Genomic DNA, 26,537 nt, shown 5'->3' with positions numbered 1-26,537 from the left:
TCAGGCAGCCAGAGCCTCACCCCAGTCCGAGCACAGATGGGGAATAAAAATAAAAACCCATCAATTGCTTCATTTTACAAATATTTCCTGCCCTTTGCTTGTAAGAGCCTTGTTTGCGAGCTGGACAGGGACAGGACTTTTGGATGAGTTATTTTCCTCTCTTGCCGTGGCTGCTCCAGCCCTCTGAGCACAGGGTGACCTGGCACATCCTGGGAGGATGTCACTCACAGCCACAGCCCCTGAGCTCAGCCCCTGGACAAGGCTTCCAAAAGGATTTGATGAACAGGAGAGCCCACAGGCCGTTCTGGTGGGCACTGGGGAGGGCACAGCTCCCCCAGGGAGCCAGGGGCACATCCCAGGGATCTGCCTTGGGAGAGAGGAGCGCCTCCTCTTCTTTGGAGAATTCCAGGCCAGGCTGGACACTGGGGCTTGGAGCAGCCTGGGACAGTGGCAGGTGTCCCTGCCCATGGCAGGGATGGAACAGGATGAGCTTTGAAGTCTTTTCCAACCCAAAAACACTCCGTGAGAATTTTTAAATCTCCACTTGGATGTCTTTGAGGAGCTGGAAGCAGTGCTGAAGACGGAGGGACATGATTGGATGAACTCTCCCAAAAGGCAGATCCATGGTCCATCCCTCTCTGCCCACTCCCAGATCCATTTCACACTCTTAGCCAGATCTCTTGGATCAGAGAGACCCAAACCAGTTTGAGGGCTTTTATCCTGTTCTGAAAGCCAATCTGAGACTTTAAAAAGGAAAGCGGAATCCTGCCCTCCCCCACTGGAGCCAGGCAGAGCCTGGGATGCTGCTCCCTTGGAAAGAGCATCTGGCTGTTTGGAGAAATGAGAGGCACCACTGTTTCTTTGACTAATTTGATGATGTGCAGTGCTCCGAGTGATGAAGCAGAAGGGAAGTTGCTGAGACAGCCCTTTCAGAAATTTCTCCAAAGCTTTTCCAAAAAGAATTAAAGAGGGGGAAAAAAAAAAAGAGCAAAAGGGAAGTTTGTCAGTTTGTCACTCGCTCCTTTGAATTCCTTGGCAGAAGGATCTCTCTGACTTCCAGGCAGAGAGCAGAGATAGCCCTGGCTGCTGCCAGCCCCGTCTGGATGGATGAGAAGGATGGCAGGCCCACACCTCCGGTGACAGCGCTGGTGACACTGACAACACCACCCTGTGCTGTGACAGGGACAGGCTTCTCCTTCCAGGCCTTCCTGGAAAACCTGAGCCTGAGGCTGTGTGAGAAGCTCACACAGAAAGAGAGAAATTCCTTCTTCTTACCCCATTCCCTGATTTTTCCTGGGGAATGGCTACACTTTCAATGCCCCTCCTTCTGGTGCCCAGGGCTGGGATAAGTAGCTTTGCCTCACCTTTGTTTTGCCCCTTGGAAAACCACATTCCAAAGGGAAAACCACATTCCAGAGGCCATGGCATCCTCAGAAATGAAAGTTCCCTGGGGCAGTTGGCTGCAGGCTGGAGGGTTCAGCAAGGTGTGGGAGGGAGAGGCATGGGGCAGGAGGAGGGATGTGTGGGGATGGAGCAGAGCTCAGGAAGGAAGCAGCACTTTGGAAGAAGGAATAACCCAAAAGCTGGGATGTGCTCCCTGGAGACGCAGCAGGGACAGTGTGCTCAGGGTGGGGACAGGGTGACCCCAGCAAGGAACAGGAGGGGGTTGGGTCAGCACAGAAGGAAGAGCACAAAAGCCTCGGGGAAGAACCTGGGAATGATCTGAGAAGATCCTGCAGGCTCAGAAAGTCAGGAACGTGCCCGCGCTGGGATCAGCGACTAATGAGCCGAGCAAGCTGCCAGCCTCAGGGAGCTGTGAAATGAGGCTGGAAAATGCCTTTGTGGAGGCACTGACACGGAAGACTGGGAGCAGATCCAAACAATCCCAAAGTCCCACCAGCACAGCTCAAAATTCAACCGGCAGAGCTGCAGTGGCTGCTGCTGCCCCTTCCCAGCCCCTCCCAACCAGCAGCTGGAGGATTCCCCTCCAGGGAAAGCACAGCTCGGGTGTGTGGAATCACGCGGATCCTCCGGGATCAGCCTGGATTGTCTGCTGGGAGCACACACAGGGAGAAGGGCTGGCCCAGCCACGGGATGCAAGGGGCAGCACAGGAGGCTGGGTGGAAAAGGGTGTCCTGGGCACGCTCCGATGGATTGGGGAAAATTGGGGATCTGTATTTGGGAATATGGGATCTATTGGATGGATATGGGATCTGTTTGGGTGGAATATGGGATGTTTGGGGGGAATAGGGATCTGTTTGGGTGAATAGGGATATTTGGGGGGAATATGGGATCCATTTGGGGGGAATATGGGATGTATTGGGGGAAATATGGGATCTGTTTGGGGGAATAGGGATATATCTGGGTGGACTATGGGATGTATGGGATGGAATATGGGTATCTGGAGGGAATATGGGATATATTTAGATGGACTATGGGATGATTTGGTTGGTGGATATATGGGATGGATAGGGTATGGGTGGATAGCTATTTGGGGAATATGGGATATTAGATGGACTATGGGATGTATTTGGGTGGAATATGGGATCTATTTGGGTGGAATATGTGCTTTCCAGGCACCAGATGCCTCCTGGACCAGTGATGGAGTAGAGTGAGGAAGAAGCCCTGGCTGAGGATGAAGGTTATTCCCTGCCAGAGCTCCCTGCATCCATTTCCAGAATGGCCTAAGTGTGGTAATTCCAGGGAACCTTCTCCTTTCCGAGGTTTGAAAGTTTTGTGCCCAAGTGCAAAAGAATGAAGACAGATCAGAAATGCAAATGAAATGTTTTGCGCAACACAAAGAGATTTTGGCGGTCCTGAGGAAGGTGGGAGGAAGAGAACTTTCCTGAACTGCAAAACTAGGGGTTTGTTCCAAGGCAAGCTGGAGCCTGAAACTTGAAACCTTTCCTGAGCTGAATTCCTGCTCTCAGCACTCTTCTCCCTCTCGGGGCTGCTGTCTGGACTGAAACTGCCATGTTTCCATCACGCTGCTCATGTCATGGGAGAGACCTGGGAAGGAAAATAAACCCTGGCAACTCAGTGGGGAGGGGGGGAAGAAGAAGGGAAGATGGGACCTGACAATCTCCCCAGAGCTCTGAGGGAAAAACAGACCTGGGTTGGCTGGCAGGGAGTGAATCAAACTCTATTTTTGCTTCCTAGCCCACGGTGAGCCTCATGGCAGAAATGCCAGCTCTCATCATACCTTGAGCCCCGTGTCTGGGCCGCCTTTTCCCACTGCAGATGGCCTGAGCCCAGGAGCAGCTGTGGCACGGCCCCTCCATGGACACACTGCGGGGTCACACGGAGGGAGGGAAAGGCAGAGTGAGGAGAATTCCCTGAGGGAATGCAGACCACAAGGAGCTCATTGTGTCCCCAAGGCAAACTTGGTTTTAATCAATCAATCAATCAATCAATTACAGGATGGATTGGAAGGGACCTTAAAGAACATCCAGTGCCATGGCAGGGGACACCTCCCACTGTCCCAGGCTGACTCCAAGCCCCAGTGTCCAGCCTGGCCTTGGGCACTGCCAGGGATCCAGGGGCAGCCACAGCTGCTCTGGGCACCCTGTGCCAGGGCCTGCCCACCCTGCCAGGGAACAATTCCTGCCCAATATCCCATCCAGCCCTGCCCTCTGACAGTTTGAATCCATTCTCCTTATCCTGTCTTCCATGCTCCTATAAGAAGTCACTCTCCACATTTCTTGTAGGCTCCCTTCCAGTTTTCCTTGGAAGCAACACTGGAGAGGAGCAGGAAGCGCAAAGCATCAGGTGTAGTTTGAACTGTTTTTGCCAAAGGCTGCCTTGAGCTAGAAGTTTTGGCTCCCTGTGGACAAGCTGAGCCTTGTGCCATTCCCACCTGCCCTGGGAACACCGTCACAGCTCCGTGAGCTGGATCAGCTCCGGCAAAGCGCCACAGGCTGGGAAGGGCAGCACCCGGCAGAGAGGAGACAGAACAGGATTCATCCCAACCCCACCATCCCCAGCTGGAGCAACAGCCAAAGAGTCCAGGCTGGAGGTGTCCAGCTCAACCTTGAGGCAGGTTTGCACCCTCCTGGGCTCAGGTAGAGCTCAGTTCCTGTGCTATTCCTGCCTGGAGAAATCACGGCCCGACGCCCAGGAGCTGCATCCATCTGATGAGGCTCGCTGCGGTTCTTTTGGCATTTCCTTGGCATGGACCAACACTCTCCCCAGTCATTCACTCCCCATTATTCCCTGACCTTTCTGCACTTCTCCTGCCATCCAAGAAAACTCGGAGCGCAGGAGACCTTCAGGATGCCCCGGCTCTGTGTGAGCCGAGGCGAGGAGATGAATCACCCGCAGCCTGATCCCACAGAAATGCCCTTTGCCCCGCCTGGCAGCTCCTGACAGCTTCTCCCTGCAGTAAACCTCCTCCCATCTCTGCTCCAGCCTGGGTCTTCTCCCTCACACAGAGCCCTTCCAGCAGAGCCAGGCTGCAGCTTTTCAGCAAGCAGGAGAATTTGTGGGTTTTCATCCCCAAGGTATAGAGATTACAAAGATTTATTTTTTATTATGATGATATTGAAGAAAATAAAATAGATGTTTTGGTGAAGTCCCCGCTTTGCTGCTTCAATACCCTTCAGTTTAAGTGAAATCAAAGCATTTCTGTTTCATCTCTGATAGAAGAGACTCCACGAAGCACAACCGTGTTTTTCATCCCTCTGGATGAAAACTCTGCTGGAGCAGAATTTCCTCGGAGATCCTGCAGCCAGTGGGATGGCACAGGGTTTGAAGGGCGAGGCTGTGCCTTGTACAATCCCAAACTTTGGGATTGTGTCCTCTGGGGGCTTTGCTGAGCTGCGACCCTGAGGTCCCAGAGGGGATTTTGAAGCCCCCCTGCACATTTTGTATCCAGTCATGACCTTTTCAATGTCTCAGTTCTTAAGCCAGGCTCTATCCCAGGACGGGCTGGTGCTGGATTAAAGCATGCACAGTCCAGACAGGTTTTGGAGAGTGTCCCGAGCTCAGGGGGGGTTTAAATCACTTCTCATTGCACAGTAGATTTCCAAATTTTCCAAATCCCAACAGTTCCCAAACGAACAAGACCTGGGGAGTACCTGTGGTGGGGAGGGGATGGCAGGAAGGACCCAGACACCGGCACCAAGCCCAGCAGATATTTTTTTTCTCTCTGAGTCAGTGTGAGCACCCTAACAAGCTTAGAGCACCGTGTCCTCCACGGGAAACAGGAATAAATTGGGAGAGCAGGAACGGCATGAAAACAACTGAAAATAAAACAAGGAAGGTGGAAAACACAGGGGGTGTGGGTGGGATTGGGATGGGAGCGAGCGGGAGCTCAGCCTTGGCTGGAGCCCACGGGGGGGGAACCCCGCTGTGGCTCTCCCCTCTTGTTTCCGATAAAGAAAAATGAACACAATGTTTTCCTTTTTCCTGAGAAGCGTCTACAGCGAGAGACCTGAAATCACAGAGAACTTGAATTACAGATCTTCGCGTGGCTGAGCCGCAGACCCCCAGCTCCAGCGAACCTCGGGGCTTTGCCAGCCAGTCGATAAGCGAGGGCAGCCACAACCTGCTGCAGCACTTGACACTGCTAAAATGTGTTCGGGGACTTGGGGAAAAGCAATAGGAAAAGGCAACCTATCAGTGTTAATGAACGGTCAGGAGGAGAGGGAGCTGGCACTGAAAAGACCCGGCTACAACAACAGCTTGTAAGGCAGGAACGGCCCTGGGGAGCTGCTCCGGCTCCCGAGTGCTGCAGCCCAAGGAAATGCTGAGGAAAATCAGGAGCTGGCCCCACTTCCCCATCCTCACAGGACATGGGACAAGCGTTTTCTGCGTCCCCACCCATGCACACAAGTCCTGAGATAGTGATGTGGCTCCAGGAGGAGCAGGGGCAGATCCACGCTGGCATTTCCACAAGGAGTGGCCGTTCCCAGCTCTCGATAGAAAAAATCTCCCCCCTTCCCACCAGGCTGCTCCCACTGCCCTTGCCCCGGCTTGGCTTCAGATGGAGCTGGACTGGAGTTCTCCTCCCGTCTCCCAAAAGGTTCGGAAACTCATTTCTCCTGGGAAGCACCGTGCCCTGCTGGTCCCACCTTCCTGCCTCCTCTCCCACAGTCCAAAGCGGATTTCAACCAGAGAGCTCTAAAGCCAGGAGCACAAGGACAGAAATACCATGGACCTCATCTGGCAGGTGGGGAAACTGAGGCATGGGCTTTTGCTTCAACTTAAACCAAATGGAACTCAGAACACGGAGTAGAAGTTTGTCCCAGCCCAACCCATGAACCACCACATCACAGAGCTCGGCTTTCCGTGAGACATTATCCCAGCTCTCCCCAGTTCCCATGCTTAAATCTTTCTTCCACAACCTTCTCCCAGTTTTTCCTTTTCCCCTCACCCACCCGCTTCCCCCTTTTTTCCATCCCTCCTCTCCCTCTCCACCCTGCTGTGCCAGCCAGCAGCCGAGCTGTGGAGAGGTGCTCGCCGACACCTCGGGGAGCCAAAACCAGCACGTTCCACCAAAGGTAAAAAATGTATTTAGGGACCTACCAGTCCACCTGGACTTCTATATCCCGTGTCTCTACCTTGAGGGCGCATCTCCATCGCTGTCCTTACTGCTGCTCTTCAGCAGGTGCAGGACGGGCTCGATCTCTTTGAGCAGCTCATTGTCCTCCACGCCGTTGAGACAGGAGTGAGCAGCAGCCCCGTCCCTGCCCTTCCCGGCGTCCGGCCCTTTGCTGCCGGGAACGACGCCGTTAACGTGGACCATGGGCTCCTTCCCCACCTCCCTGCTCCACAGGGAGCCCATGGCTGCCGCCTGCTCTTTGCTGGGCACGCTTGGTTGGACAAGTCAACCGCCTTGGGAGCCGGGCACAGGGGTCTGGTGACGCGGACGGTTTGGGCGTCCCGTCGCCGCAAAGGTGGTCTCCAGGTGGGTGGTGAAGCCTCGGGGCCGCGCAGGATGAGCACCACGTAAGTCTCGGAGGCGATGCTTCTCAGGATCTCCAGCGCCGTCTCATAGCTCATGTCCACCAGGGGCCTGCCATTGACGGCCAGAATGATGTCCCCAGCCTGGATGAGGCCACTCTGCTCGGCAGCCCCGCCCCGGATCAGGTCGGAGATGATGACGGGAGGTTTGCTGACGCGCTCCTTCACCAGGAAGCCGAGGCCGCCCACCTTGCGCTTGAAGAGCCTCACCGAGATGACGTTGGGCTGGATCTGCTGCACGCTGAACACATTCTCTTCCATGGCAGCCCCTCCTGCAGCCCGCAGGACCTCAACACCCGCTGGGCCAGGGGAAATTCGCCGTCCGAGGCGCTGCCCAACGCCGGGGTGGGAAGGGGCAGCTCTGGCTTTTGAGGAGCCGGACTCACTGGAAAACTCCCCTGGGCTTCGGCTGCAGAGGGGCTTTCTGCGGCATGCTCGGTGCCACTGCTCTCCGGACAGGAGAAAAGCGGGAATGTCAGCCCTGGGAAGGCAGGCTAGGAGCGGGGCGGGCAGGGCTGGGCATGGCGTGCAGTGGGAAACATTCCAGCTTCCAGTCAGCCGCTGGTCCCGCGCCGGGCAGAGAGGGGGAGGCAGCCCGCTCGCTTCACCGGCATCCCCGCCGACGGTGCGCGGGCTTCTTTATCTGGAAAGGAGGGGAAAAACCAACAAAGGAGGGAGATAAGTGAGGCACCGCTCGGCACGGGGCTCGGCACGCCACAGGCGCCCCGTCCCCACAGATGTCACCCCCCCGGGCTCCGTTTGGGAGGCAGGCTGCAGCCTCGCAGCGCTCCGGGCTTTGTTTCCTCCACCTCCCCCTGCGAAAATGGGCACCATCTGTTGGGCGGAGGCGCGGGGGGAGCGGGCAGCCCCGGCAGGACCCGCTGGGCTCCGACACCGCCCGTGTGCCCACCCTGCCAGCCTCAGGGGGTGACTCCCGCGGGCTCAGGATCCCGTCTCCGTGGGCTTTCCAGAGCATCCACAGAGCTGATGGGTGAGAACCGGACGGGGGACGGGCGTCCCTGCCCGGGAGGGAACCTGTGTCCGTAGGTGCTGTCACTCCGAGCAGCTCCAGGAGCAGCAGCCACGGGCACAAGCAGGGAACAGACGAGGCCGCTCGAGCCCTTCCCCTGAGTTAGGAAACACTTCCAAAGCCGACTGCTTTTAAGGCTGGCTGCAGGGATCACGGCTCGGCTCCTCCTCTCCCCAGATTTCCAGCCTGGCACGGGGAGAAGGAGGCGCCGCTCGCACTCCCCCGAGCCCAGCCCTGCCATCGGCTCCGAGCTGCTCCCGCACCAGCTGCTTCAGCGGAGGGAAACCACCGCCAGGAGAACACGCACGGAGCTCGTCCTGCCCACGGGGGAGCCCCGTGCGGCGGGGCACGGCTGCCGACAGCCCCCGCAGGCCTCGGGGAGTCACATCCCATCGACTCCTGATGGGACCCTTGTTGTCGCACGGCCACGCTCGGCTGCCGTCGCTTCTGCTCCCGGAGCCTCCCCGCGCTCCCCTCGCGTTTCTCAGATGCTCTGGAGAACGTTTCTCTCCAGGACTGAGCACTGACACTTTGCATCGAGCCAGCACCTTCTTTTCTGTTTTTAAAAGCTGAGTTTTGGGCAGAGAACAGAGGGCGCTTGTTCTGCTGGAGGCACTGACATGGCAAGGAAAACAATCTTCTCTCTCCCCATATTCGGGGCGGCATTTGCACCCTCAGTTCCCCTCTGCCGGGAGCTCCCTCCAGCTCCCAGATGGGACAAACGGGGATCTGAGGAGCAGGGCAGTGCCACCAGTGCCACTTGGGCACGTTAATCCTCACGTCAGGAATGCTGCTGACCCCAGGCTGGGCTTTTTAGCAGAGAATTAGGAATAAAACAATCCGAGATCCGTAACCCAGACCGATGGGTTTAACCTCTGTGCCCCTTCCCCTGCTGTGACTCGGCCCTGCAGCGCCAACAGCTTGCAAAGGGTTAAATGCCATCCTCAAGGGCTAATTAACACCCTAATTACCAGGTTACTTCCTGCAAATGACGCTGGATGGGGACCCCGGGACGGGCTGTGCCACCTCTCGGGGCTCGGGCAGCAGAGCAGGACACGGAAGGTTCCAGTTTGGGGAGGATGGAGGAAAGCAGGAATTCGCCTCCACCAGACCGGTTCTGTCCCTCGCTTTCCCTCGCAGCCCTCCATCCCTTCCCCATCCCCACCCCGCTCTCACAGTGGGCTTTTCCCTTCTTTCCCAGGCTCTTGGGGAACCACGGCAGCAGCTCCTTCTCCCTGCCGGGCTCTGACTTTCCTGAGCCCGCACAAGGTGACCGTCACCCTGACGCCAGGCACGGCACTGAGTCACACCAAACTCATCCCCCCAAAGCCTCGGCTGACGCCGGGGGGACCGAGGTGGCTTTGGGAGCAGCCCAAAGTTGCCAGGGGAGCGTGGGACAGCGGCTTCCAGCCGGGGTCAGCCCCGCTGTGTGCTCGGGGGTCCTCACGGGGAGGGCAGAGCTCACAACCCCTCAGCCTGGGCGAGGTCTGTGTCTGCACCGTGCTCGTCTCAGGGGGCAAAGCCACCGCGGGCACGGCGTGGCACGGCTCCCTGTCACTGCCGGGCGTCCCCAGCCGCTCACACGGGCAGATGCTGCACAGCTGGAGGGCACCGTGCACGTCCTTCAGCCCCGCTCGACCTTACAGCGCGACTTGCTGAGCTCGCTGGAAAGAAACCCCGGTGCTTAATGCCTCACTCTTCTCCCACCAGGATAATTGCCAGCTATTTCCATGGAAAAGCTTGTCATTTCTTGTGTGTGTGCTCATCCCCAGCCTGCAATCCCACGGAACGCCGGCATTTCTAGGTGCTCATTGTTCCCTCACCCCAAAGCCGCTGACACGTCAGCATTCCTTAGAAATGGGGTGAGAAGAAAAAAGTGGATTTTAAGTGGTACCTCAACACCCATCCAGGGATTTCTCCTTTTTTCCCCCCTACTCCTCAGAGTCAGGAAGGTCAGAAAAGAGCCAGAAAGGAGAGAGACAGCCAAGGAGAGGGAGGGCAGACAGGCTCTAAGCCCCTCAGCTCCTGCTCCTTTAGGGAACTGCTGGATAAGGGTTTTCACAGAATCATGGCAATCATTTACGTTGGAAAATAATCTTAAAGATCATTGAGTCCGATTAGTTTCCAGCTGGAAAGCCGTGCACAAACCCAGTCTGGAGAGGGGAGGGAGAGGTTCAGGGAGGCAGGAGACACCGGGAGTGCTCAGAAGATTCCCCAGGCAGGGTGAGGCCTCTCCTATCCCAGCTCCAGGGTGTCCCAGCTCTGATTCCAGAGGGGACACGTTTCACACGGAACCTAAGCAGTTCAACCCTGTGGGTGGCTGAGCTGTGCTGAGCTCGGTGCGCCCACAGATTCCCAGTTTTCTCTCCCAGCACCATGAGAACTCTGATTTATGGACCCCAGAGCCAGGTCAGACATTTCAAAGTTACTGGAGGTGTCACGTCTAACTCCTTAAACAGTGAGAGCAGGATGGGGTTCCACCAGGGTGGGAACACTTATTTCACCCCAAAAGAGAGCTGGGAGATGGCAAATCCATCAGCAAAGCTGGGCTCAGCTCCCTGTCAGGCCACCCTGCTGGAATGAACCATGGATGGTGCCATCCCACTCCTGCCTCGGTTTCCCTGCCCTTCCCAAACCATTAACCCAACTCGAGCTACAAACCCTGCAGAGGGGCAGTGTCCCAGGCAAGCCTTAACCCCGATCCCAACACCAGTCCCTGGGGACATCCCTCCCCTGGAGGCCTTCAGGGAAGAACAGCAGAACCAGCTCCCCTCTGGCAGCGACCAAAGCGCTGCCTCAACACACCAACCCCGCGAGGAGCTCCTTGAGCCGCCAGATAACACTCCAAGAACAAACCCTGGCACGAACGTTAATGGGATGATTTGATTTCCAAGGAAGAGGGGAGGAGAAATCGATCTTGCAGGGCTTTAACACAATCTCCTCCCTCTGCCAGGCAGGAGCTGTGCCCCTCGCCACGGCCACCCCGCGCTGCCCTCGGCCTCCCAAATCCATTTGGAGCCCTGTTTTCCCAGCGATAATGGCTCCTGCATCCCTGTGCCAGCTTTAAATGGGCACCATTGTCCTCCTTAATTAGCTTTCGTGGGATTTATAGCACTCGAGGAAGAGCCCCGGCGCTGATGGATTTATGCCCATTTAATTTTTACGACCCACGGAGCATCGGTGGATGGGATGAGGAGCACTGGGATGCAACATATGCACAGCTCCTGTAAACCTGCATGGCTGTGCCTCCGAAAATGGAGCGTTCCAGTGATTCCCTGACAGGCAGCTCACCAGTGCCAGCAGCTCCACGCTCCATCCCCACCCAGGGTCTCCTTGTGCACAGCCTCTCAGTCCTGGGAATACTCGGGCAGTGTTCCTCTGGTGCCTTAAGTTTTAGCTTTTATATTTTTCAGATATAACTCTGAATTCTGTATAGAATGCTGGTTAGCTTTCCTCACGTTTTGGTCAGACTAAACAATCCTTCCAGGCCTGGGAACCAAGGTCATCAGCACAGCCTCAGGTCCAAAAGGGATAAATAAAAGTGAATCTGGGTGGAGGAAACCAGGGGAATATGACTTCATTACCTGAAGCTGTAATTAGACAATTAACCTCTGATATGCAGAGACCAAACTTATTTCTGTCTGAGAAACTCAGGACCATCGTCCACCTTGGGTGTAGCCTCTATGAGACTTCACACTGCCCAAGGTGTATCCTTTGAAACCTTTAATAAATATCTGCTTAATTCTTTTCACTCTGCCTGGCCTCTGATCTAGGCAGTCTCTCAAGGCATCAGCTGCAGCTCGAATCCTACACCTCACCTCAGCCTTCCCAAAATCCACCCAGGAAAGGCGGCGAGACCTTTTCCCTCCAAAGCCAAACGATGGCTCTGCTTCTCCCTTCCCATTCCCAGCACATCTGCTTGGGAATCATTATTCCAGCTGGGCTGGCACTTTGCCTTTGCCCCCAGTGAAGCTGATTTCCAGCAGGAGCGGCCGGAATGAGGCACTTTGCCATCTGTACAATGCCTCGGTGCCAGTGCCCGCTGACCCGAGCTGGACACCAGCAGGCTCTGCAAGGACACTGCCAAAGGGATGGAATGCCAAGGACTCCACCCTGGAGACCCCCTCACCTCCCTGTGGCTGTCTGCACCCAAATCATTCCTGTTCCTGCAGGAAGAGCAGTTAAGCAAATAAATCCTTGCTTCTGATAGAAATAAATCCATGGCCAGCCTCCAAGAGGGTTCATCTGCCTCTAATCAAGGGTTGTTTCCTGGAAAACAAACCACAACCCTTTGTTCATGTTGGGATAAATCTGCCCCAGAGCCCCGGGACCTGCACATTTATCCAACTCCTGGCCCTGGCTTTGGTGTCCATCCCCTCTCCAGGGAATGAAACCACCAAGGAAAGCCTGGTCCTGCTGGCACAACAGCCCCTGGAGCGTCTAGGCAGCTAAAATTATCATTGTAGATCTCTTCCAACATAAAAATTCCATTTTTTCTCATCTGATCCCATCCCATCCCGTTCCCACCAGCGTCCTGCACACTCCTGATCATGGGACAACAGTGCTGGAGGAGGCAGAGCCACCCCAAAACTTTGCTGCAATTTATTGGAGCCCCCCCCGTTCCCCCCAGCCGACACCACCCGAGCAGACCGCGCCAAACGCGTTTTAGTGTTGCCAAGACAACTGTGTTGACAAAATCCCCCTTTTTCTTTGGCTGCCAGAACCCGGGTTTTGTTGTAATTTGGAGTTCAGGACTGAGCAGATTTCTGCACCACGCCTGCCATTCCTCTTTTGCTGTTTCCTACAATATTTTCCCGGTGCCTGCGGTGTGTGGCTCCAACAGAATTTAGATAAAAGCGTCAATTCTGCAGCTCGCCCCATCTCAAAGTGATGCTCTTATTTAGGGCTTGGCCCATCTGTAAAACCTCAATTCCACCACCATCAATTTTCTGAGAGGCTTGGAATTACACCAGTGGCTCCAGCGTGACAAATTGGAGCGGTGTTAACACACCGCCACTTTGTCCTGGAAGACAAAATAGGTAGGGAGGAAATAAATGAGAAAATGCCACTTGATGGATGGTCTGGCAACCCAATCACAGCACGAGAAGGGAACTGGGGCTCCATTTAGGGGAAAAAACAAAAGAAAAAGAAAATTTAAAAATCACAGCAGGTTGGCTGGAGCTGTAATAGCCCCGGAGCTGCCAGGCAGCATCAATAAAGTCAGGGATGGAGCTCCCAGCTCCAAGTCCATCCAGGAGTAAACTCCGGGTCCTTTTCAGCCACTCACATCCCCTCCTTTGCTGCTGACACCCCAAAATCCTTCTTCTGCAACATCAAATTTTCCGGTAAATCCTGCTGGTCCTGGTTTTCTACGGAGTGACTCATATCCCTGTTGAAAACCCTGGGGAGAAGATCAGGCTCCTGGAGGCACAAGCCCCCAGCCAGACCCCAGTGAAATTCTGTCCCTGAGACAGCTCTGGGATCTCCTGAGCATTGTCACCACCCCGGGAAGGTGCAGGGTTCGGATTCCTCACCTCCCCACGGATGACTCTGACACACGGAGCCAAAGCAGAGCTCTCGCCCTCTTTGCCTCGGCATCCCCAGGGACACGCCAGGGGAAAATCGAGGATAATTTGTTCCCCCGAGTTTCTGTCCATGCTCTGCATTAACACTTGTTGCCATAGTACCAACAACAGCGGCAAACTTCTCCAGGGGCCTCCTGGGACCCATTCCTTGTCCTGCAAGGGCTCTGACTCTAATTCCAGCACGATTCAGGTGGGGAGATGATGTGGAATTTCCTGCCTCCTGGATTTGCTAAAGGTGCTGCCGGCGGGAGAGAGGCTGTTCCTTGGGAGCTGCACCAGCCTCATCATCCTCACCCCTCCAGCGTCCCTGAAGGCGGATGTGGCAAGAAACCCAGGAGTGTGTGGAAATGGACCCCATCCATCCAGGGCATTTTCCCTTCCCTATGGAAGCTGAGGCAGCCCCAGCCCCTATCCTGAACCAGATTTTCCCTGTGCCAAAGGAGAGGATTTTGGATCCCCAAGCCCCCGCTCCTCGCTGCTGGCATTTGGGGCAGGCTGTCACCCCGGGGCCAGCTCGGAGCCCTCGGAGTCCCAGATGTGGCAGCGATGCTGCTCCATTTTGCTGCCTTTTGGGATGAAGGATAATCCCTGCTGGGAGAACACTGAGCTCCCCGGCCTTTGAAAGCCAGGAAGAGCAGCACGTTTCCAGCACGTCTGGGAACATAAGCCTGAAACTCTGGAAAATGGGATTAAGACAAGCCTCCCCTAGAAGGGCATTGCTAGATCTCGTTAAGCATTTTGGGATTGTCACGGAGAGGAGAAGCCACAGAAAGCGTTTCCTTGGCATCACTGACCCCGTTTTTGTAGAGAAACACACGGAACCTCCAGGTTTTCACACTCACAGACCCACCATCCTGGTGACATGTGGGTGACATTCCCACAGCCACATCCCGAGCCAGATCCCGCGGGGATGGTGACAACCCGGGGTCCCTTATCACACACAGCCCATCAGGGCTCATTTGCAACGAGCATGATTTATCCAGCCTCAGCCAGACTGTGGCTCACAGGCCTCTTCGGGACACAATACATTTATTTTTGGAGGGATCAGATTGCATCTATAGATTTGATTTAACGCACAGATACGATCAGAGCAGTGGGAGCAGAACAAAGGCATCTGAGCTCCGCTCGGAGCCGCCTCTCCAACCCGGCCCCTCGTTATCGGGGTTGGGTTTCTTTAGGGGAAAATTGATGGTATCAACAAGTATCAAACAATATCCTTGTTACTCGGGAAAGGTAAATGCTAATCTATGCGAGCTGAGCTCATGTGACTTACCAGTTACTAAAAATAGTTGTTTTCAGGCACTGATTTAGGGAATCTGGCAGATTTCCTAAGCCTTTGTACAGACACACCACTGAAATGGAAAAGACAAAATACACAAGCAAAGCAGGGAGCGGGAGAAAAAAAAATCTGACAGGGCCAAAATGGCCCTGAGGGCGAGGGAGGACCAAACCCTCCCCGTGAGCAGCCACACAACGTTCATTCCAAGTGAGAATTCCAAGGAGGATTCAGCCCAAGCCCCTCTGCCTAAGATGGCCTCTCGCTCACAGTTGTGGCACTGGCAGGGGGAATGAAGAGAATCCAAAGGGCACGAGGAATTGTCCCTTTCCTGGGCTCCAGAGGGGCTGTGATGCTCCTCCCAGAGCGGGTACCTGAGCGGGGAATTACCCCTCCAACCCCACGGCTGCGTGGGAAGACACTCCTCACCCGGAGTTTGTTTGCAAACATTTGAAAGTGCAGAGTCTGTGCCTGAGTTTGTGGCATCTTTAAGGAAATATTCTGGGAAATACGAGCCGGGAGAAAAGAGAGGGAGGAGGAAATTGCTGATGCAAACCTAAATTCTTTAAACGAGGCTTCCCCACTGAGACCTTGAATAGAAAATGATAACCAACAAAAGGCGCAGGTAGAATTTCCTGGGAGGGTGATTTCCCCTCTGCTCCCAAAGCCTCCCTGCAGCTTCTGTGTGATCATCCCTGTAGATTCCCGTCTGCCAGAGCCGCCGGCACCTGGGAATGTGGGTGAGGAAGAGGAGCCGGTGTTCAAAGCAGCCGAGCCCCCTACTGCTGCAGCCGCCCCTGCGATCTCCCCCGTCCCCCGAGGCAGACAGCCCCTGCGCCCCCGGGAAGGGAGGAAGGAAGGAAGGAGACACTTCCCCTCCATCTCAGTGAGAGGCGGATCCGCTCCTCGGCGACTCGGCAGATCGTTGTCGCCTGCCAGAATTTCCTCCCGACAGTCAGAACTTGGAAGCGTCGGGAGAAAATGTCTGCACCTGGGCTGTGGGTGCTGAGCAGGGGCCCGGGGCTGGACGGGGCAGCGCACACCCACCCCGCCGCCAGATGTTCCAGATGTGCCTGCACAAAGAGCTCTTTTTTCCCCCTCCCCTCTGCTTTGCCAGAAAGAACCAAAAGCTTTCGGCTGCAAGCCCAGCCGAGGCAGCAGCGGGGCAAGCAGGGTTCATCCCCTCCCATCCCTGCGGCAACAACTCTCCCGCCTGCATCCCCGGCTCGTCCAGGGGAACCTGCGAGCTCCTCGGTGGGCAGAGGGAAGGGAGCGGTCCGGCCTGAACCCCCCGTTCTCCCCACAGGGCAGGAGGCAGCCGTCACCAGGACATCCCGAGGGCTGGAGCCGCACGGGGGATCTCCTCCCCACCCCGGGCTGGGTGGGGGTCTCGCTTGCACCCCAGTGAGAGCGAGGCCACCCTGGGGACAGCTGGGACATCCCGGCCCCCCAGGGACAGGGCAAACAGCGAGGGCAGGACCTGGCGTGCGCCACTCCCCACCTCGGCGCGGGGCTCGGGGGCATCTGCTGCAGTCCCGAGCTGTCCCCGCCGGGGTCGGGAGGCCCGGGAGCCCCGGCGCTGCGGGCACGGTTCAGCACCCGGGACAGCTCCGGCGAGGCGGCCCGATCCGCCTCATCCCGCCGGGACATCGCCGCCGGCCCGGGACGGTGCCCCCCGGTTCCCGAAACCGCCTTCTCCCGGGAAACGGCGTCCGCGGGGAAAGCCGCGCTCCCTCGGCAGGCTGAAACTGCCCCTTGCCCTCCCCAAACCCGCCCTGCTAACCCCGCTCGGGAGAACGGCTCCGCTCCCCGCCCTCTCCGCAGCGACGGCCCCCGGCAGCGGCCGCCGCCTCCCCGGGCACGGTGCCGCCCGTCCCGGGCTCGCTGCCCGCTGCCACCCCCGCGCTCCGTCCACCTGGCCCGGGCACGCCGTGTGCCCTCCGGCCGTGCTGCCGCCTCGCCCCGACACAACTCGCTGCTCCGAGTTGCGGGGAAAGGAGACTCCGGCTCCGGCAGCGGGGCGAGCGGGGCTCGGAGGCGCTGCAGGAACTTTGCGGGGCGCGGGGGACGGGAGGGGACACCCACAGCGCGTCCTGGGGCTGCGGGACCAGCGGGAGCCGCGTGTCGGCGGGGCCGCCCGGAGCAGCGAGGCGGCTCTCCCCGGGCACGGAGTGTCCCCGCTCCGGCAGCCGGTGTCGCCGGCCCCGCCGGGCTCCCGCCGTCGCCTCCCCTTCCCCTGCCGCGGGCACGGCGCGGCCCCGGGGCCGGGAGGCGGCGGCGCTTCCGACGGGGCGCACGGTCCCGCAGCCCCTGCGAAGTTTCCCGGAGAAGCGTCGCCCGGCGCGGGGCTGGGGGGCACCTACCGTGCGGCCGAGAGGAGCCGTGCCCGGCCCCGGCCCCGCGGCCGGCCCCGCATCCCTCCCGGCGGCTGGGCAGGGACGGAGCCCGGCGCGGCGCTGGGCTCGGCTGGGCTGGCAGGGGGGGAGCCAGTCCTCGCTGCGCCCCTTTATCCCAGCATCACCGAAACGAATCCGCTTTGACGTCCAACCAGGGTTTTTATGGGTGTGGAGCGAGCCGGTGCAGCCCTCATTAGGAGACACTCCGCTCTCCAAATCATACATCTTTTATATAACCTCATTTCCAGCGTGGCTTTTCTTCCCCCCTCCCTCCCCTTGCCGGGGACCATCGCACACCCCCCCGACTCCCCCACCAATTAAAGAGCTCAGAGACACCCCCCGGCCCCCACTTGTTGCTCGGAAGCTCCGTTTCAGCCCCCGCGGGCCTGACTCAGCCTGCCCCGGGCGAGAGCGGGGCTCTGCCTGCCCCGGGGGGCAGCCGAGGGGCTGAGTGCTCCCCGAGTCCCTTCCCAGCCCTGCTGCAGCCCCCACATCCCTGCTCCAGGCTGGTTGTGCTGAAAACCCCCCTCTTTTCCTGCCAGCGGGCAGCCCCCCGTGCCTGCTCGGTGCCCAGACACCAGCGCTCCCTCGGGATCTCCCAGCGCTCCCAGCCCGGAGCCAGGCGCTGTGGGACGGCCCCGCGCCTCAGCGGCCGCAGCTGCCCCCGGCCTGCACAAGGGGCAGGGAACAAAGGGTCTCCTCCCCCCACTTCCCCTCCTGACTCTTCATCTGCCCCCAACGCGGCCCAGAGCAGACCCAGGCTTGACATCAGCCTCCAGCCTTTGCGATTGTGCTCATTCCCATGGCAACAACAAACACACAATTATAGATATATAATATTATATAAACCCAGCGGGCTCTCGGGCACGGCTGGCAGGTTCACCTGCTCCCCAGCCCAGCAGGAGGCTCCCGCCGGGGCACCGAGAGGTGTCCTGAGCGCGGCGAAGGTGCAGCTCCGGTGGCACCCGGCCCGGGCTGCCCCAGCGCCTGCCCCAGCGCCTCACCAGAGGCAGGCGAACAGAACAACACAGGGCACAGCAGGAGATTCAATTACAGAACTTCCCACGGCGCAGGGGGAGCGGAGCAGCCCTGTTCCTGCCCGGCGCACCGGGAGATGTGCAGAGGTGGAGAGAGGGAGAGGACGGGCAAATGCGGCAGCAGAAGCGGGGCTGCCTCCCCCGGCCCGCCCCTCCCGGCAGAGATCAGGCTGTAACACTGTCTGGGGCTAAGGGAAACGTGATTCTGCCAATTTAGAGCCAGGAGGACTCATCTAAGAGCAAGGGCGTCTGCTCTGATCCCCGCGCAGGGAGGAGTGGGCACACCCCGGTGACAAAGGACAAGTGACCCAAGCACAGGCTGGGAAAAGTCCAAACCCTTCTCCTTCCAGGGCTCACGGCCTGGAGCCTCAGAGCTGCAGGGCTCTGAGGGCTGGTGGCACCAGGGAGGCTGGAGCAGGGTTCCTTGGATAGGGGTGCGGGCAGGGCTGGTGGCTGTGATGTCACCTGTTTGTGGGGACTCTGCGCTGCCAAAACCACCCGGGCACACCAGCACCTCCTGCTCCTCCTGCCAGCGAGGCAGACCCATCAGGGGAAGCAAAGCCTTGATCCCTGTGCCACTCCAGGACACGGCTTTGGAAGTCCAGCTTCCCATCCACCTCCCTCGGCAGATCCCAGCCCAGGAACCGACCCAGGATCCCAGGGAGCAGAGCTCTGCTCATCCATGGGCCGAATCACCCACAGAACCACAGAATCACACCCAGGATCACACACAAAATCACACCCAGAATCACGGAAGCACACAGATTTCACACACAATCCCCAGGCTGGAAGAGACCTTCGAGACCATCGAGTCCAAGCCAACCCCAACACCTCACCCAGACCACGGCACCGAGGGCCACGTCCAGTTTTTACACACATCCTGGCAGGGCACGGCAGCACCTGTGAGGATGCTGCCTTCCAGTGAGGAACATTTCCTTCCCCCACGGGAAACTGGGTGGGACAGGGCTCATTTTGGGGATCACTTGGAGCTTTGCTGCTGCCCGGAAATCCGCGTGAGCCAGCAGCGAAGTGTCCCCGTGGGGAGCGAGCCGCGGGCCCGAGCGTGTCCTGTGCTCCCCCTGCGCCAGGGAGGAGCCCCAGGTAGCCTTTCCCTCCAGCTGGAAGCCGTGAGTCAGCCGGGAAGGGAAAGGCTTGACAAACAACTGAGGAGGCAGAGGTTGGGCTGTGCATGGAGAAGGTGGAGCGAGACCCTCCGAGCACCACCGAGCCCCTTCCCGACCCAGCCCCTGGTGTGACACAAGGGCTGCACCTGCATCCCTCCACCGAGAAGCATCTGGGGACAGGATTTCTCCCCTGTCATCCTGCCTCCTCATCCTCCCCGGGCAGCCCCAGAGAGCAGCCCCAGCTCTGGGGAACCCCCATCCCCAGCCAGCCTCGTCCATGGAAGTTGTTTCCCCCTTTTCCCACAGCTTGGAGCAAACCCAGGCGGTGCTGCCCTGGAAGTTGTCCCCCAGAACTGCTCGGGAGAGGGCAGAGCCGCCTCCCCGCCCCTCGCAGCGCTGCTGCCCGGTTCCCCCGCTCCTCTGGAAGCAGCTCAGCGCCGCTCGCTCCCGGCCATATGCCGCCAGAGGTTAGGGATAGAAACCAAATATAAACCCGGCACTTAACGCCCGAATTTCCTTCCCAGCCCGCCCATCCCGCTGCTTCCCGTGTGCCGCTGCCCCTCTCCCTCACCCACCTCTCTGTGAGGACCGTGCCGAGGAGCCGGCTCCCTCAGCCGGAGCTCCCAGCCCGCCGGGATCCGCCGGGAACGTGGCGCTCAGGATGCTCGGCTCTCCCTAAGATCCTTAGGAACGCGTGGCCTCGGCAGGGATCACAATCTCCCAATCTCCCCGGCGGCCGCGGCTCGGGACTTACTGGGCTGCTCTATTTCCATGCGGCTGGAAATGCGTGCGGGGGATTAAAGCCCGCCGGCCTAAAGGAAGGGCTGAACGTATTTATACCAAAGCTTTCGGAGCCGGGGAAGGGCGCACACACGGCGCACACACACAGCGCGCCAGCTGAGAGCGGGGTCTGGCACTGCCACTGCGGCGATTTGGGACAAATCCCAGGATTGTGTCTGCCCGTGCTCCAGTTTAGAGCGAGCGCCGATGCGGGGCTTTGCCTAGAGGTGGCAGTGAGCCTTCGCTCTTCCCTTTCCCCAGCCCCCGGCACAGCCTGGCCAGGGCTGCTGTCACCGTCCCAGGCACAGGTGGCACCGCTGTCCCCGCCGGGACCTTTCCGGGCTCGGGGATCCTCCGGCACCGTCCCCTCTGCGCGGGGCGCTCATGGAAAACAGGCTTGGAGCAACCCCGGGGGCAAACCCTTCCAGCCTGGAGTTCACGGCCAGGACAGCTCGCTTCTAAAACAGCCCCGGGCCAGCTCCCAGCTCCTCACTCCCCGCCACATTTTAGGGGCAAACTCTTTGTCCCTCGCCACTTGCAGAAGCTGTCACAGCCCTCGGTGACCAGACAGAGTTGTGACAAGGTGAAATATCCCAGCACAAACCCCAGCAGCCAACAAGACACCTGGAAACCTCACCAAAAGCCGCATTTATGTCCCAAACCTCTGGGCTGGGACATAAAAGTGGCTTTTATGCCACCACCTTGGGGGTCAGAGTTGGAAAACGCTGCTGGAAAGGTTCCTTGGGAGCTCCTCTCCTCCTCCTCCTCCTCGGGCACGAGGTGGGTGATGAAGGGTGATCTCTCTCTCTCACACGTGGGCACACACGCACGCAGCAAATCTAATAAAAAGATATTAGTCCGAGAGAATTTGGCTCCTGGCATTCAACTATCTCGAGCTTCATACAGACACCAAAGAAATGAGATTATGGGAGCACACAAACAAGAAATTCCAGGGGGATGAATTCATGTTTCATCGCCGTTACGGGGGATGGAAGGACCTGTCTGTCTTCCCTTGCATTTCTTTTTAAATTCTTCTTCAAAATATGACCCCCCTCCCTTCAAAAGTCACATTTCCTCCAGCCCCAAGCCCTGCCACCTTCCCATCAAAATCCAAATTGCTCTCATTATCATTTTAAGGGCGCGTTCAAAGTTCAAGGACTTCTTGTGAATCCGGGGTGTAATTTAGATGAAAAGAGCCCTGCTTTAAAACCTCGCTCGGCAGCCTGAAAAGGGGCTCGAGTCACTCCTGGGTTATTCAGATGCAAACCCTGTTTTGAAGCACAAGTGTCTGAGCTGAGCCATCCCCAGCAGCTGGAGGTTCGGGGGCAGATGCTTCGCAGCAGCAGCAGAGCTCCACGACTCCACTGGAATCAGCGGAATCGAGATCATTAAAGCCAGCTAAAACCAGCCAGTTCCCAGGATTTCGTGCCATCTGAGTCCCTGGTTTCCAGCCCGTTCCTTTCCGGAGGGATCAGCGGCCCCCAAACGGCACCTTTGAACCTTCAGATCAATTCTTGGCGTAATTACAAACCAGGAAAATCACTTTCGTGTCAACCTTAAGCAGTAAATCTCGCGGTTTAAATTGTTGGGTGGTTTTTTTTTTTTTTCTTTTCTTTTTTTTTTTTTTTTTTTTTTTTTCAATGGAGTGACACATTTCTGAGGGCTGTAGGTTAAAGGCTCTTTTTGAAAAGCCCCAAATCCCTAATCTGAAGTGAAAAGTTATCGCTGGAGCACCTTGGGGTGGGTGGGGACAAACACAGGAAAGGTCCCTGCGTCACCGGGGCCGTGGGTAAATAGGGCCGGGGAGGAGAGGCAGGGCTGGAGCAGCCTGACGGGCCTGATAAGCCAAATCTGCACAGCATTCGCTGCGAAAAACCAGCACAAAGCAAACCCAACAGCACAGAAACAGCTGCTGCCGAGTCCTTCATTTCTAAAGAGGAGCAAAGAGGAAAAAATAATACGATAAAAATAATCCTCCACGGAGCAGCAAAGTCCCTCCGTGCTGCCCTGCAGGGAGACGGCTCCAGTCCCCTGCTGCCCCCAGACCCACTTCTGTAGACTGGGAATTTGGGCATCCCACGGGGAGGAGAGAGCAGTGAGAGCAGGGTGAGATGGATTTGGGGAGGAATTGTTCCCTGGGAGGGGCTGGGATGGAATTCCCAGAGCAGCTGTGGCTGCCCCTGGATCCCTGGCAGTGCCCAAGGCCAAGGTTGGACACTGGGGTTGGAGCAGCCTGGGACAGTGGGAGGTGTCCCTGCCCGTGGGAGTGAGATGAACTTTAAGGTCCCTTCCCACCCAAACCATTCCTTGATTCCATATCCCAGCTTCTTCCAGTCTGCAAAGGGCAAGGAGAAGGTGACCATGTGGGAGGCAAATCCCAGCTCCCAAACTAATCACGGCCCAGCCAAATACTAATTAAAAAAAAAAACAAAAAAAAAAGGAAAAAAAAAAAACCAAGCCTTGAGCGATGTTCCCCTCTAAGCCAGCCCCGTCTGGCCGATCCCAAAGAGCTGCCATGGAGCTCTCCCAGCCCAAGTCCCCCCAAAAAAAGAAGGATCAACAAGAACTCAAGGGATGGAGCTCTCAGATTTCCTCCCTTTTCTTCCCCAAATCTCACAAAAAGCCTCTGCTCGGCCTTCCCACCAACTGAGGAGAAGTTTGTAGATGCTGTGCCAGGAATTTGGATTTATTCCTGGCACGGCTTTAATGGGATATTGAAACTTATGGATTTTGAAGGCATTTAACAGCTCCTTCTCAGCCCCCAAAACCGAGTTTGCTTTGAGCCAACAAACCCCAGCCTGGCCAGGAGAGCTGAGCACGAAGCCCCAGAAGCAGATTTGGACATGCCAAGCCCTAAATAAAATAAAAAAACTGAATATTGAGCTTTTTGGCTCCCTCCAGACACGGCGCAGTGATTCACCTGGGAGAAGTTTCCCCCATCCAAATCCTGCCCGTGGGCAGCCCCTGGAGCTCAGGCTCCTGGCCCCAGCAAGGGGAGGGCAGTGGGGCTCAGCAGCTCCCTGCGGTCTGCCCACCCCTGGAATCTCCGAGGAGGCTGATGGAGCTTTCTCCTGGAGTCAGAAACGCCCCTGACATCCCCACGTGAGATCCCAGAGCCCAAATCCCAGCTCCCTGCCTTTATCCCCCCCATTCCAGGCACCTTTGTCCCACAGCTCCCAAACCCAGCCTGTCTCCCGGTGATTTTTGCTGGATTTGTCAGGGTGAGGCAGAGGAATAAACCCAGCTGGATGCTCCCTTAGGAAAGGGAGGCCAAAGGGATCCCCAAAAACGGAAAAACAACCCCAAACCTTCCAGAGTTTTGGTGCTGCTGGAGAAGGGAAACTGTCCCTGTGTTTAAAATCCGGAGGATTTCCCCCTCTGGATACCTCCAGAGGGTGCTGGCAACTCCACCGAGGGTGGAATGGCTGCCCAGAAATCCCAGCTGCTTCTTGGGGGGATTAAAAGAAGTTTTCCTCCAGCCACGGACAAATCCCAGACAGGGAGAGGATTCCTGACCCCTGCAGGTGTCCAAGGCCGGACTGGACAGGGATTGGAGCCATCAGGGATGGTGGAGGGTGGGATGGGATGAGCCTCAAGGTCCCTCTCACCCCAAACCATTCCACGATTCCACGCTGGGCACACCCAGATCCCAGCTGGATCCTGGCCAGTTTGCAGCGGGAGGAGGTGAAATTCTGGGATATCCTGTCTCTCCATGCCAGGAAAACCTGCCAGGGCCCCACTGTTTTGATTTCCAGGCTTTCCTTGCACCTTAACACCTCCAGCTCTTTGGAATGGCTCATTCCAGGCTGCAGCCTGGAGAAGAGCCTGGGCAGGAGGACGGAGCCCCAAACAGCCCCACAATCTTTTCTGCCCCAGTGTGGGATAATCAGGAACTGGAGGAGCTCAGGATACCAAGGAGAGGCAGCATCCAAGCCACTATTTTTTATTTTATTTTATTCTTTTATTTTATTTTTAGCAATGTTATTTTCCCCTCTCTGTCCCAGGGTGTTTTGCAGCAGGAGCAGCTGATGGGCTGGAAAAAACCTGGGAGCTGGGAGCGGGAGGTGCCCATCCATGCAGCCCAAGGGAGGGATTGGAGGCTAAGAGCACAGTAAACAGGAAAAACAACCTCACAAACAACCAGGCCACCTTGGACCGGCGAAGCACTGCCCCATGAAAGGCTGGAAAATAACCAATTCCTCCCCAACTCCCAACTGAAACAAATGGGAAACAAAGGCACAGAAAGGATCAGGGTGAGCCACCAGGTTTGCAGCACCCCCGGGGCCAAACTTCAAAGGGAAAAATAAAAATATCTAAGTACTGTTATTCTATTTCCTCACCCACCTGCTGGATGAGAGCCAGAGCCCAGGGGTTTCACAGGACCACCAGGGATTTCTGGAGCAGAGGAAAGCTGGAAAACTCTCACCCCAACGGAGCAGCCACAGGCAGAGGGACCCAGCCTGGGCCTGGCAAACCAAAGGCTCCTGTTTGCCACCGAGACAGAAAAAATCAGAGAAAGACCAGGAGGAAAAGAAAAAAAACCCGAACAAGATCAAGATCAAGCAAGAAAAGAGCTGTGACAAAACCTCTCCCTGCTGCTTGGGCTGCCTGGAGCATTCCCAACCCCACTCTGCTCCCCAGGGAGGCTTCTCATCCCAGGGTGGAAAGAGAAAAATTTGGGAACAGCCGAAGGGGCAGGAAGGGAGGGAATGGCAGAGACTGGGATTGCACTGGAGCCTTGCTGGGACCTGCACTGAGAGTGTGGGAGAGCTGCAGCCACTGAGAGCCCAGCACAGGAGGGACCTGGAGCTGCTGGAGAGTCCAGAGGAGACACAGAGATGGTCCAGGGGCTGGAGCCCCTCTGCTCTGGAGCCAGGCTGGGAGAGCTGGGGGTGCTCACCTGGAGAGGAGAAGGCTCCAGGGAGAGCTCAGAGCCCCTTCCAGGGCCTAAAGGGGCTCCAGGAGAGCTGGAGAGGGACTGGGGACAAGGGCTGGAGGGACAGGACACAGGGAATGGCTTCCCAGTGCCAGAGGGCAGGGCTGGATGGGATATTGGGCAGGAATTGTTCCCTGGCAGGGTGAGGAGCCCTCCATTCCAAGAAGGAATGACAGAAATAATTCAGCTGCCTGAACAACTGGAGTGGACGGGAAGGAGCTGCCCCTCGGAGCTCGTTTGGGATAAACCCAGGACAGCTTTTTCCATGGACACCATTGTGCTGTGCCTGTGGCTGGGACACCACAGCCAGGGGAGAGCGGAGGAAGAGCGTGGAGAGGAGGGACAGGCTGGCTGACACAGGAATATTTCCTTCCTTCCAGATGCCCAAAATTCAGTGGAGAAAGGTGTGGCCAAGGGGGACAGAGACAGGACGAGGGGAATGGCTTTAAACTGAAAGAGGGCAGAGTTAAACGGGCTGCTGGGCAGGAATTGTTCCCTGGGAGGGCGGAGAGGGAATGGGATGGAATTCCCAGAGCGGCTGTGGCTGCCCCTGGATCCCTGGCAGTGCCCAAGGCCAGACTGGACATTGGGGCTTGGAGCAGCCTGGGACAGTGGGAGGTGTCCCTGCCCATGGCAGGGGTGGGGTGGGATGGGATTTAAGGTCCTGGTGACCTTTGAGCTGGAGTTTCCACCCGAACCGTGCAGTTTGCCCATTCCAAGGCTCCCGTTCTCTGGCTTCACCCGGTGCCAAAGGTTTCCCAGGGATGAACCAGGACAGGATCGGAGCTGCCCCAGCCCGGGGTGAGGATCGCTCAGGAAGCCGCTCACCTCCCGCTGCTGCAGCTCCAATTCAGAGCATCCCGCACTCCGGATCCCTCCGGTGTAATTCCCCTCTCCCACCAGGAATTCCCCGCCTCTGGTTTCCCCTCACAGCCCATTTCCCGCTTCCCCTTCCCTCTCCGGCACCCTGCGGCTCCCTAAAGCAGTCCACCCCGCCCTCTCCAGATTTCGGAGCGATAACACGACTCAGAAATGTTTCTCCTGCTCTCAGGGTCCTCTCAACGCCCCGCAGCCGCCGGCCCCGGGCTGGGATGAGCCGCGAGAAGCAGAGCTCTTCCAAGCTTCCCTGCAACCCAGAGAGAGAGAGAAAAGGGACTCTGAACCGGGCTCCCCTCCTCTTTTTCCTTCTCTCTCTTTATTTTTCTTTCTTCCCCCCACCCCGCCTCTCCCCGGCCTCTTATTCCCAGTGGCCAAGAACATTTAGTCTGGCCGGGAAAAGGAAATCTCATTACAGAATTATGGTTCATTTAGCAGGTCCCACTGGAAGCCCTGCAATAACCACTGCCTTCCTAACAGCATTAGCCAGTGTCTGAACCTCCCGCGCTCCCTGCAGGCATCTCCCTGCCCAAA

General features: G+C 57.4%; 1 protein-coding gene across 1 annotated transcript in view; it reads right to left on the bottom strand.

The window, feature by feature from the left end:
• Positions 1–7,227, bottom strand: part of NOS1 (nitric oxide synthase 1) — a 42,444-nt gene extending 35,217 nt beyond the window's left edge. The window contains 5 exon segments of the mRNA XM_066331093.1: positions 6,526–6,565; positions 6,568–6,819; positions 6,822–6,874; positions 6,876–6,924; positions 6,927–7,227. Coding sequence (XP_066187190.1) covers positions 6,526–6,565; positions 6,568–6,819; positions 6,822–6,874; positions 6,876–6,924; positions 6,927–7,224 — 692 coding nt within the window. The 5' untranslated portion in view covers positions 7,225–7,227.
• Between the last annotated feature and the right edge of the window lie 19,310 nt (positions 7,228–26,537).

Source organism: Sylvia atricapilla, chromosome 17 (assembly GCF_009819655.1).
Source record: "Sylvia atricapilla isolate bSylAtr1 chromosome 17, bSylAtr1.pri, whole genome shotgun sequence".
Taxonomy (NCBI): Eukaryota; Metazoa; Chordata; class Aves; order Passeriformes; family Sylviidae; genus Sylvia; species Sylvia atricapilla.
The sequence above is the reverse complement of the archived record's forward strand: the minus strand, read 5'-3'. Positions and strand labels throughout refer to the sequence as shown.